We start from the raw sequence: 12,500 nt of genomic DNA on the forward strand, positions 1-12,500 counted from the left end.
TATGGTTTGAATTGTAATGAAGTGAATCTATAGGGCAGAGTTAAGAACGATGGATAAGTCACGTAAATATTTTGAGATACCCCTTTCAATTTAGAGGCAAAGCCATTTACAGTCATACTTGAGAGCCAAAAAAAGTTTTAAAAAAAAGGAAGAAAAGAAATGTGCTAGGAAGAACATGGTTGATCTCTTCCCCACCCCCTCCCATGTAAAAAGTCTAGTTTTTCTGCAGATTACATCCTAAGTTTGCTGGTTTTATACCATTTCTTTCCCTGACTTAAGTAGAAAAAATGATTGTTGCAACTAAACCAGCATGCATCGTGAGAATTCAGGGATGTGGAGACAAGATGGAAAATGTAGTGCAAAGGGCACGTAGGAAATACAAGCAAGATCTCACGGTACTGTCCTATCGGGTGCAAGGTGACATAAATTCAGAGGTGCTAGGGAGGAAGGCTGGAGAGACACTTGGCGGACATGTTTACAAGATGGTATGTGTTGTGCCTTGTAGATCAGTCTTCTGTTTACCACACCTTTTGCAGGATGGGAGAGGGAAGATGTTCATTTTGGGTCACAGGATGTAGTAGGGCACCAGTAGGAACCAACTGGTACATGTTTCCTTAATGTTGGAAGCCAAATAGACAGGTGGTGGCCTTCAAAAATTAATAGCTCTTAAAAGGCATAGGGAAGTATAACTTAAGGATATGTTCTTGCTAGACATAGGTAAGAAGCTGTGTTTTGGGGATGATGTTAATTAAGAACATTTCCCTGTTGGCATAAATGTCTCACATATTCGCCCTCGGTGCTCAGCTCACCATGAGCACAGTCAATTCACAAGGCGGTTTTTGTAAATAAAGGTTTTGGGCAAGCTGAACGTGGTCCAGGGAGATATTAATGAGAGGGCAAGGGGGAAAGAGGTAATGAAAACACACTTCCTGGTGGAACATAAACTGCTTTTTGGACCTAGAGAATGCTTTAAAATTATTTTCCCAAACCCTGTGGTGTTTCTTTTCTGGAGGAGAGGAGATAGGGAGAAATGACAAACTGCTCCATTTTATTATTTTCTTCTCTCTCCTCATTCTCTATGTTTTTGGTAGGGAAAATTGGACATTAATTTTGGCCGTTTTCCTTCTATTCGCAGAACCAATTACGTTTTTAGTGCATGATGCATAATAAATATACCCAAGCATCCTCTGGCTGAAAAGTAATGAGTTGATTACTTATACACCCCTTCTTTAAAGGCAGCTAATTGTATAGAAAGTATAGGTCCCCATCAGCTGGTCCCTTTAAACTTTTATTTTCCTGAAATTTGTTGCCAGTGTCGGGGATGTGTAGTTTAAGTTGTTGTTCTGCATCATTGGCTTTGGTATATTCTAAGAAAAATGATTTTAAGCTTATAAATCTTACAGGGTCTTGACTGAAATCTCAGACCACTAGTGTTCAGGATCTACCAACATTTTACAGCCTTTACCATTTAAAGGAGGCTTGGTTATCCTCAGGAAAACATTGCCTTCTAGAGACTTCTATAAATACAATCCAAAATTGTGGCTGATTTTTTTTTTCTTTCTCTCTCTCTTTTTTTTTTTTTTTTTTTTTTTGCTAATTTTTGCCTGCTATGGAATTCTTTCTTCCACTCAAGAGTGGTGGTTCCATCTAGAATTATCAGTGCTTTTCAGTAAAATAAAAGCTCACGTCTCTTTAGTTGAAGAAAATTTAGCAAGTGTTCTAGCTTACATATCACTTCGTAGTCCCTGTAGTTACATAATTGGTGTTGTGTGTGTCCATCGTAGAGGACATTTGATGCTCATTTATTAAATATGCTCGCTGGCTGCTGCTGCATCTTTGTTCTGGACAGACAAATTACCTTTCTCACACTGAGCTTCCACTCTGGGGAATTAAGCCTCCACCACTTTAATTAGCTTGGAAGTGGGGGGTTGCAGTTCCTAATAGACTTCAGGCTTTTAGTAAGTTAGGGAAAGGGTGAAACAAGAACTTCCTGGGAAGCTCGAAATGTCATTTAAAAACCATAAAAACCTAATATATATTATTTCATTTTGGTAATTGCAAACAGATTGTATTTGACGACCGCGTGGATTATCATTTCTAACTTAGACGTTAAAGTTAGACTTCCATTGAACTATGTTTTTTAATTGAGCATAAGTCATTAACACATTACATGTTTGATTCATGTATTTACAATATTTATGTAATAGTAAGTGACATAGCAGATAGGAAATACTAAGGGAGAAGTAGTATCTGAATATTTGTATGGTATGTGCATATGTGTGTGTGTGTGTATACATATGTAGATATATATATATATATATATATATATACACCTAACCTATATCTGTATCTGTCTGTATACATAGCTATATACACCCACGTGTACAAACATACCTTTAGGTTGAGAAGGACATGGATGAATAGACATCATATGAGGATATCAGAATAATAATTACCAGTGTTTGTTTAGCTTTTATTATGCGCCAGGCACTGTTGAAAGTGCCCCATACGTATGATGTAATCCTTGTAACAGCCTTATTATCCCCACTTTAACCATGAGGAAACTGAGGCACAAAGTAACCTTGCCAAAGGTCCTGCGGTTGAGCACATTAGCCCAAAACTTCCTTGGGGAGGACTGGGCTCCGAAGGTGCATTTAAGAGACTATTACTGAGGCAAGATGTTGCAATTCATTCTTTTCAGAAAGAAAGTTGCTTTTAAGAGGGTTAAGCAATTCATTGGAGACCTTTATACCAGAAACTTTCCGAAAGTCCGTTTATTGTCTCATTTTCTCTGCTAGTGAAACTGCAGAAAACGTTATGCTTTAGCTCTTCACTGCCGGAGTAAGTAGCGTAGAAAGCCTCCATCAAGTCACAGTTGGAAAGTAATCTAATAAAAGAAGATTAGTGAATGCAGAGAAGACAAAAGCAGTCATGTTTGAGTTTAATATCTCAAATTTAGCATTTTAGCTAAGATGCCCGTTTTTATTTCTTGCAGGTCTGCTAAAAGGTCAGAGTAATGCAGAATGCGTGCCTTCATCTCAGACTTTGTTCATCACAGGTGGATCCCATGTGTCTTCAGTAGACAGGTCACCTTTGTAGCTAGCACCAGTGCCAGCTCCATGCCATTGCACCTTCTTTAGTCTTGACTGCCCTTCCCGCATTTATTGGTGTATTAAAATGACTGAATATGAACATTAAGGACTCCATGAACCTGGGCTAATGGGGAGACTGTAGAGAAAATGAAAAAAGATCCACCGGAGGACATCTTTGGGGGGGGAGGGAGCTTGGGAGGAGGGAAATGACTAATGAAGCTAATTAAAAGAAGCATTCAAATCTGCTTTCTACCCTCATTAACAATTAGCAGGGCACTGGCCAGAGTTTGTACCCTGTGTTTTACCTTAACAACATTCTATTTGCTCTTTGTATATTTAAGTGTTGTAAGGAAATGTGTTTCAATCAAAACTGAACATGAGATAAAGGAAAGAGATGTGGCTTTTGTGATATTCTATCACAAACACTTTTATTGTATCTCTGTAAAATACAATGTATGTATGCATGTAAGTGTTCTTGTCCTAATGTTGCTACTTCCATGGCAAAGAAAAGAAAAAAAGAATGAAAAAAAAAAAAAAAAGAAAAAAATTGGAAAAAAAATCAGGCTCATAGCAGCTACTGTGTAGAAATTTCCCCCTACTTCTAATTTGCTGAATGAAGAAAAAAATCTTTTATTTGTGATATTTTCAGAGACATTTGCTCTAGTATGGTGTATTTAAATAATAAAAACTTAAAAGAAAAAATATTCGATGGAGTTTGGATTTAAACACTGCTCTTTCTCTTCGTTGTATTTTGGAAAAATTTAGTAGTTTTTGTTTGTTTGATACCAACTTCACTCTAAATCTTAAGGGTCAAGGGAGGTGTGGTGTGTGTGTTTATTTAGCTCTGGGCCAATAAGGTTTTTTTCAAATTACTTAACCATGCCATTTTTGGCAGGGCTACAAAGCAATGTTTCTAACGGAGTCCTTTTTATAAGTTCAGAATATTCTGGTAACTTAAGCACTTCATTACACTTCTCCTATATCACAGTGAATCTTTTGTGTTTATATATAAATATTTGTTTGATTCTTCAGCTATTCCGTTGATTCATTTTTCTCAATAGGAAAGCCTTGGGTATTGGCGAAAAGCATGCTAAAGAATGTGGCCTAACCGTCTTGTTCTCTTAACCAAGTTTATAGCTTTTGAAGGAAATAGCATTTCTAAGCCATACCTGTACGCATTTTGAAGTTTCCTTAGTTGTTAGGGACCCAGAGCTCTCTGACAGCCGACTTCAGTGGGTGGAGCCACCGTTTCCTGGTGAGCTTTTAGACTCCTGTGGTCTGCTGTATGATTTGTTTATTTTGTTTTGCTCTTACGCTCCTCGCTCTGCCTTTCCATATGTTTGGGGTAGGATTTCGATTTCACTTAGTAGTGATCTTGAGATATTTAGTTGCTAGTTCTGGGCAGCAGACCCAGCACCCCAGTGGCGCCCTGTGGAAAGCGTGCGTAGGCCAAGGACTTGGTGGCCCATGGTCAGTGTTAGGAAAGACCAAAGAGGCTGCTGTGCCAGGTTTGCGAGCAGATCTCCAGTACAGTTTGTATCACAGGTTCATAAAAAAACCAGGTGTGTTTATAAGGCTACTTGAAATATTCTTTCTAAAAATGGCATTTGTTTTATTTTCTCTTGTTCCCAAAAAGCTCCCAACGTAGACCTCTCAGAACAGGTTACATAGAGAGGTCCAGTTCAGTACATTTCAACCAGCAGTCAGTTTCCCTTTGGGATCTTCTGCTTTCAAAGACTGCAGGCCAGGAGGAAAAATCAGTTGCTCCACCTGCAAAGCTCCTGTGAACCTCCTGTAGGAGAATTTAAAGGTAGAGAGTTAAAGTGAATAGTTCTATTAGAGCTTTATGAAAAGAAAATGCAAGAAAAAAAATGAACAAAATCACAGACGTAACAGTATCTGTTTGAGTTAAATCCTGGGGGAATTTCTAGGGACTAGTTCTGGTTCTTACATCCCCCCCCCCCCCCCCCCTTTAAGCTGCTTTAAAGGAATGTGGACTCTTCAGCATAGAAAGGGGGAGTGTTAATAAGAATACCAGCATCCCCTCTATTCTTTTTGGCGTAAGCACTCATGTCCCATATAGTGCAGAAATTCAAAGGGGATAGTTAATAACTTTTAGTAAGTAATACAGTGTGGCATTTGGTGATGTGGAGGGCTCAGGTCATTAAAGACTTTAAATGAACTATTATATGGCTGGTTCCTCAAGCACTGCTGCATATTTAATAACGAGCTTCTAAAAGCATTTCTTAAGTTGCAGACCTATAAGATTACAAATGTCACTCATGTTAGTATAATCCACATGCAAGTGATGAAGCCTTCTCTTTGATGTGCTAAATTGGAGAAGGACTAATGGAGCTATGAATATACAATAGAACATATTTAAGTAGTAGTCTTGCTTTAGGTAAAACACTTTCTTGAAACCAGAGGCATTTCAAACAATAAAACCCGGCTCTAATGGGGATGCTCTGTGTGGATAGAAAGCTCCTAAAAACACTCAGGTTTATTCTGATGTGAATGGTGATTGTGTTCCTCCCCCAACCCCAACATGGCTTAGAACAAAAAAAAAAAAAAAAAAAATCCACGAGCTTGTTCACCTTTCATCCATTGCATTTGCGATGTTAGTGAGATGTGCTCCATTCTTTTGAAAGGACTTATTTAATATTAACCACATCATAGAGCAAGATGCCCCCCAATCCCTACAAGCAAGTGCAATTAAATAAAAGCAAATGTTACTGAGCCCTGCTGAACTCCTGATTAAAAAAAAATGTTTATGATACATATAAATGTCTCAATCATGCAAATTGTCACTCTTGCTAATGAAACAATTTTGTAAAAAGATTGTCCTCTGAAAGGGTTTAATGTTTTTTTATTTTTTTTATTATTGTTTTTTTTTTATATATATTTTTAACCTATCTGTCTAGTTAGATTTACACACCCCGAAAGGCAGGAGACCCCAGATGAAGCTTTTCTAAACCAAATCGTTTGCCACGAGGAACTATTTCCAGCTCTTCATGATTTATCAGGAAATAGTTTAACATGGACTGTAGTGTCTTATAAAATATAAAATGAGAAAACTGTCACACCAAAATGAAGCCTGTGAAATTGTCATCCTCTTACTATTAACTGTATTTAAGTTCTTTCTTTTGCTCTTATTAACAGATATTTGAAACAACTAATCATCTAGAATGAAGCTCTTAAATTAAATGGCTTTAAATGTCAATAGAGTAAGATTCTAATGTGTACTACTATTTATATAAAATATTTTCTTAGGGCCAATAAATTCTACAACAGTGAGTCCAAGAGCTATATATCAAGGCACTAATAAAGAGTTTCCCTGAAACCTAAATAGTTGTATTTAAATAGAGAAGAGGTTGTCCAAAGACTCCTTCACCTGTGAATTACCTCCTGGGTGCTAGTGCACCTATGACTCCCTTTGAGAGACTGTTGGAAACACAGAGCCTTTGCAAGTTGATGTTAGTTGTCACTTTGTTACTAAGGCTCACCTATTGTCAGTCCAGCCAAGTCACAGAAATGCTTATTGCAGTTAAATAGCAATTTGTTTCCATGAAACTGCAATTAAAGTATTACTGAGCAGCCATTTTAGATTGGCAATGCTCTGAACGCATGTTAAACAGCCAGCAACTCCCACTTGGAGAGTCTGAGCCCTGACTAGCAGCAAAGTGTAACACATTCACCCATGTTGGGTATCTAGTTAAGAGGCATTTGTAGCCCTCTGCTCCCATCGTGAACATGCTGAGAGCAATGACAAGTCAGGGCTGATTTTTGGAAGGTGAACTTGCAACTTACCTCAAGTGAATACTATTTCCAGTTGTACAAGAAGTGCTTTATGCTAGTAGATATGTGCATGTTTCCTAGAGGGAATGTTTTGCGAGTTCAGATTGATTCTGCTGAGAATGGACTGTAACTCGGAGGCCTCGAGCCAATAATGTACTACAGGTCCTGACATGTTACAGCTGTGTAAACAGGGCCATTCTATCTCCTAAATCACAACTAATAAAGCAGAGGATGAAAATCAATTGATTCTGTTATAAGTTCTTTGAATGACACTAGAAAGTTGTTTAATGACTGTGTTAGAATGGGCAAGCCTGAGTTTAGCCACCAAAATACCTATTTTAGTCGTCTCTCTCCCCTCAGAAACAGGGGCAAGACAGCCTTTCCCAGGTGTTAGCATCCCCACCACCAGATCGAAACCTGCTGGGGAAAGGAAAGCCTCTGAACCAAATTCTTCCAGCTGATCCAAAGTTCGGGATTTGTTGAGTAAAAAAGGTGAAGCGCAAAAGGTTTTATTGAAAATGCAAAACATTGATGTAAGATCCTGAGAGAGGAAAGGATATCAGAGGTGGTGTTTTAAAATGCAATTAGCACTGAATTCTAACCAGCTTGGAAACAATCATTAGTTCACGAGAACAGGAGGCATCTCACCTTCCTTGGGCCTAGAAAGATCCCCCTACCTTGAATCAAAAGGTTTACGTCCTCAACTTTTTCAAAAATAATTTTCATATGCGGTGCATCTATTCGTAGGCTTTCACCTGTGTTTGAGCTGTGATTTTATTTTTTTAAGAGGAAAACAGTTTCTTCCTAAATTAATTTTTCATTTGCGTTGAACTGAATGCTTTTAGGAACTGAAAAGAGAAAATCTGAAGACAGACTGAATTTACAAATGAAGATTAATTATGAAAACTGGAAAGGAAATTGCTTGGGCTGTAATTGTGTACCTTTTTCTTTATTTAAGTAAGGTTAGGTAGCGATGGGTGTGTCTTAAATACCACATATCCCTCTAAGGCCTGGGATAGATTTTTGTCATCAATCATGGGACTTCTGCTTTCCATAAACCTTACATCTTTAAATAGATTGTATAATATAATAACTTCATCTTGGAGTTGTATAGTGCTTTGTAAATGTATTTACATGTTCACATGTACGATTAACAAGTTCTTACACACGCCATCTCAGTCCTTACAGTAATCTTGATGATTATTGCCTCGTTTTTACAGATGGGGTCGTGAAGTTTCAGGGAGGTGACTTTGTAAGCAGGGCCAGGACGAGAGTGAAGTGAATGCACTCTTTGCTGCAAAATTTAAGGGAGTGCCAGAAAATCAGTAATCAGGATAATGTTATAGTGCAACATTTTGTAAATATAAAATTAATGCAAAAACATCTATGGTGAACAAAACATCAGAATTTTACATAAAGGCAGGATCGGTATTCCCTTTCCTTATGCCTCAGACTCCAATATGGCTGAGCACTATCATTAAGGCCCAAAGTTGCCAGAGCTGCTGTTTGACCACTGGTACCATTTGGTACAATTTCGTTATAAATTGTTAGGCTGCAACAATGATGCAGATTATTCTATGAGCCGTAACTAGGTTTCTGTCCTCCCTTAAAAAACTGCAGTATCTATCGCATTTTATCTGTATCCAACCTGGAATGCCAACTCAGTTAGATTGCCTACATTTTTTAGCCTCACTCTAAAAGAAATTTATTTTCAGTTTTGACAAATCTCAACTACTTCATGATGAGTAATTAAGTATCATTGGTAACAACTCTGCCTACAAGTTGTTCCTGAGGAAAAAGAGCTAGGCTTTAGTAATCACATTAGTCTGGAAAGCAAAATGGATGACTCTATCTAAGTATGTCCTATACAGATTTGTAAATGTTTAACATGTTTGGATGAACTATGTCTTAAGTCTGCAGATAATATTTGTGGCAAGTAACAGGTCAATGGGTTCAGTTCTATAAAGTAACGCATACTTCTATAAGTATAAAAGAGGTAATATACACACACAACAATTTTTATAGAAAATTTTTACACGTTCTAGCATGATGTGCAAAGCAGATAGCTATATCGTGAAAACTGCTATTCATATGTGTTGTTTTAAGATGGAAGAGCACTGAAGTATTCAAATGGAACAGATTATACCTTTAATTACATCCAAATATGATTCTGAGCTGAGTTTTAAAATTTTGTTGGCTGTACTATTTTCCCATTAATTGCTAGGATCCAAAAAGATATCAAAATTTGTAAATAAATTACTATCACACACCATTAAATCCAAGCTGCCTTCATTACAAACAGAAAAAATAGCTAAGGAAAAATTTCTGCTCAATTTAATGAAATAAAAAAATTCTACTCAAGATAATAAAGTTATTTTGATGTTAATCTAATGGCTAAGCAAAAAAAAAACTTTTTTTTTTTTTGGCTCAGGTTCCTGACTAGTGCATTTTGGTGCCAAAGTACCTGTTCTCAAAGCCCATAGTGTCTATATGTTATTTCATAGAGTATCTCAGCCCAGTGACTCTGCAGGCTTTCTTTTAATCTTTTATTCTGCTGTGTGCAAAATGAGACTTAGGTTAGCCAATATATGTTTTTTCCAGTCTGAGGACTAAATTACCCTTCTCATTGGACATGGATGAATGTACATACATCCTGTAAGGACCTGAGAAATATGCGCAGACCAGCACACAATAGATTCGAAACTACAGAATATTGATTGCAAAGAACAAGATACTATGTATTTGTTATGTGTATGTTATGACCCACGCTCATAAAATCACTACATTGAGTCTGGTACCGTCACCGAGGCATAGGCAGGATTTGCACCACATAGCGAGGCTGCAAGACCCATGCACTCAACCGCGTCGGTACGCTACTGTCTATCGTAAGACTGAAAACCACCATACGTACATTCCAGGTTTTCAGCAAGTGCCTTCCATACCCAGAGATTCATAACTAGTGCAAGCAGTAGCCTGCATGGTGTTTATCAGATAGGTTTTTTTTTTTTTTTGTTGGTGTTGTTTTCTTTTGTTGTTGGCAGGAAGTGGGCATAGATGTTTATAGAATTTATAGTAGATAAAGTATTTTCTCTTAAATTCTAGGCTATGGGGAAATTTCTATCACGAGAAAAAGGGAGTAGGGAGAATGGAAGGAATACTTACATAAATCGCTCTTCAAGGGAGGATCAAGAGGCTGGAGTATCTGGCTGCAGATTGGGAAGAAGGCTGAGTGGGCTCCCCAAACACCCTCACCACCCCATTTATATGGTTTGTTTGTCTTATTTCACCACCACCACCGAGAACCTCTTCCCTACACATACAGGATGCTGTTACTGTGCGTGGTGAAACTCAAGCTATGTTTTTGTGTACTGCGGGCCTGGGCAAGGCTGTGACATCAGGAGGTTTCAGACATTAGCAGCGTTGGCAGTTTTTAAGTTGATGCGATACAGCATTTGGTGACACTTCACAGGTGTGTCAGGGAGAGCCGAGGTGAAATGAAAATCGCAACAGAATGAAAGCAGACTCCAATGTTCTTGATGAAGTTTGGGGTACCACTGTGGCAAGAAACATTGCCTCTGGTTTGTTAAAGCGACAGCCCGTGGAAACCTAATCCTTCCCTTCTCTGAGTGAAGTGGAACAGTGGGGCCTGGAAGAGATGGAGGGGGCAGGTTTGAGTTTTTTGATTTGTTACTGAGTGAATCAGGCAGATAAACAGGCTTGATTTTCAAAGGACAGGCAATCCTAAATGGATTTCTGACACTGAGGCTTTTAGCTAGGTCTTTCTTCCTGGGGATGGGTGTAATTCACCGACTCCATCAGTTACCTCATGCTGTAAGCAATTTTTTTTTTTTTTTTTTTTTTTACCCTCTTTAAGTAGTAAAATGTGTTTTAGAATTTTTTTTTTAAAAAGCGGGGAAAAGATTCTGGCTGGCTTTGTTACTCTTGAAAGCCAGACAGTCTTTGCTATAAGCCAAGCAAAGGTGTAACTGTAGTATTTTTCTCCCTAAGTTGTACTTTATATTTTTTTTTTAGCCCAGAATTTGATTTCCAACAGGCCCACCAAAGGATTCTGCCTCTGGAATCCCCTTGTTTTGCATGCAGATGGCATGTTAATGAACTCATTACTGTACATTTTATCCAGCTCTGGACAGATTTGTGACATTATTTTTCAAAACAAAACGGGGTTAGGCAGTTGGTTGGTTGGGTTTGATGAGAATTGGGTGACTAAGTTAAAAAAATATTTCCCCAAACACTACCAACCTGCTCAGGGTTGCTGCTAAACATTCTACGAAACTATCCCTATTCCCTTCAACTCCCTCCAAAATAGGTTCTTTGATTTTTCCACATTCCTAGAGACTTATACAGAACTGTGTACCTTCCAGAAGGTGTGTGGTCCAATTCCATTCTAAAACTAGGTAATTCTGGGCTTTCTTTTTGATTTTTGGGTATCTGTGGGCACCTTGTGTATCTCTTTTAGCTTTGGTTCCTGCATCAGCCAAGGGGAGGCAATACTCACTGTTGTCTTAAGGGGAACGCTATGAAAATTAATGATGGGATATTTACCTTGTATTCTGTGCTTTGTGATTTTTAGGGTGAAGGGACTCATGCCTTTTATCTTAAAGCATGTAATAAATAACATCTTATTGATGCTTATTGTGAAATAAGCATCAAACTGGGAATCAGGAAATACTTGGAATTTAATTTTAGTCCTGAAGGGAAGTCAAAGGGAACCTAGGATTACATTTGTCTTTCCAATCAAATATTAGCCATGGGCCTGTCATTTAATCTTAGTACCTTGTTTTGTCTATCTGTTAAATAGGAATTTACTAATAACAGCTATATTTGACAGTGCATTAAATAAGTCATTTGAAGGCAAAAGTGCTTTATTTCTAGGGATGGCAATCTTTTGGCTTGTAAACCCTGAAACAATGGAAAATGTAGTCACCTCTCCAATTTAAGGGTTAATTATACTTTGAAAACTATTACAGCTAACTCTTGCCCATCTTCTCGAATGAAGGGGAATAATAATGTAGATTAATTCAAAACAATGGATTACACTCAAATAATTTATTTTTGGTTTAGAATATAATATGTAATTATTTTATTTGTTAAAAAGGTATTTTTTGAGCAGTTTTAGGTTCACAGAAAAATTGAGAGGAAGGTACAGAGATTCCCCCATATCCCCACATGTGTATAGCCTCCTCCATTATCAACACCCCCCACCAGAGTGGTACATTTGTTACAGCTGATGAGCCTGCATTGACACATCATAATCACCCAGAGTCCATAGTTTACATTATGGTTCACTCTTGCTGTTGTACAGTCTACGAGTTTGGACAAATGTATAATGACATGCATTCATCATTATTTTCACCACCCTAAAAATCCTCTGTGCTCTGCCTGTTCATCCCTCCCTTACCCCACAGACCCCGGCAACCACTGATCTTTTTATTGTCTCCATGGTTTTGCCTTTTCCAGAACGTCAGGTAGTTGGAATGGTATAGTACGTAGCCTTTTCAGATTGGTTCTTTCCTTAGTAATATACATTTAAAGTTCCTCTACATGCTTTTATGGCTCGGTAGCTCTTTTCCTCTTAGCAGTGAATAATATTCC

The 12,500-nt window shown here is 37.9% G+C and overlaps 1 protein-coding gene across 2 annotated transcripts in view; it reads left to right on the forward strand.

Moving 5' to 3' along the window:
• Positions 1 to 3,796, forward strand: part of LMO4 (LIM domain only 4) — a 16,907-nt gene extending 13,111 nt beyond the window's left edge. For both annotated transcript variants that reach the window (XM_042952545.1, XM_042952546.1), the window contains exon 5: positions 2,996 to 3,796. In XM_042952545.1, coding sequence (XP_042808479.1) covers positions 2,996 to 3,004 — 9 coding nt within the window. In that variant the 3' untranslated portion in view covers positions 3,005 to 3,796. The remainder of the gene's footprint in view (positions 1 to 2,995) is intronic.
• Positions 3,797 to 12,500: the final 8,704 nt, after the last annotated feature.

This window comes from Panthera leo, chromosome C1 (assembly GCF_018350215.1).
Source record: "Panthera leo isolate Ple1 chromosome C1, P.leo_Ple1_pat1.1, whole genome shotgun sequence".
In the NCBI taxonomy this organism is placed as follows: domain Eukaryota; kingdom Metazoa; phylum Chordata; class Mammalia; order Carnivora; family Felidae; genus Panthera; species Panthera leo.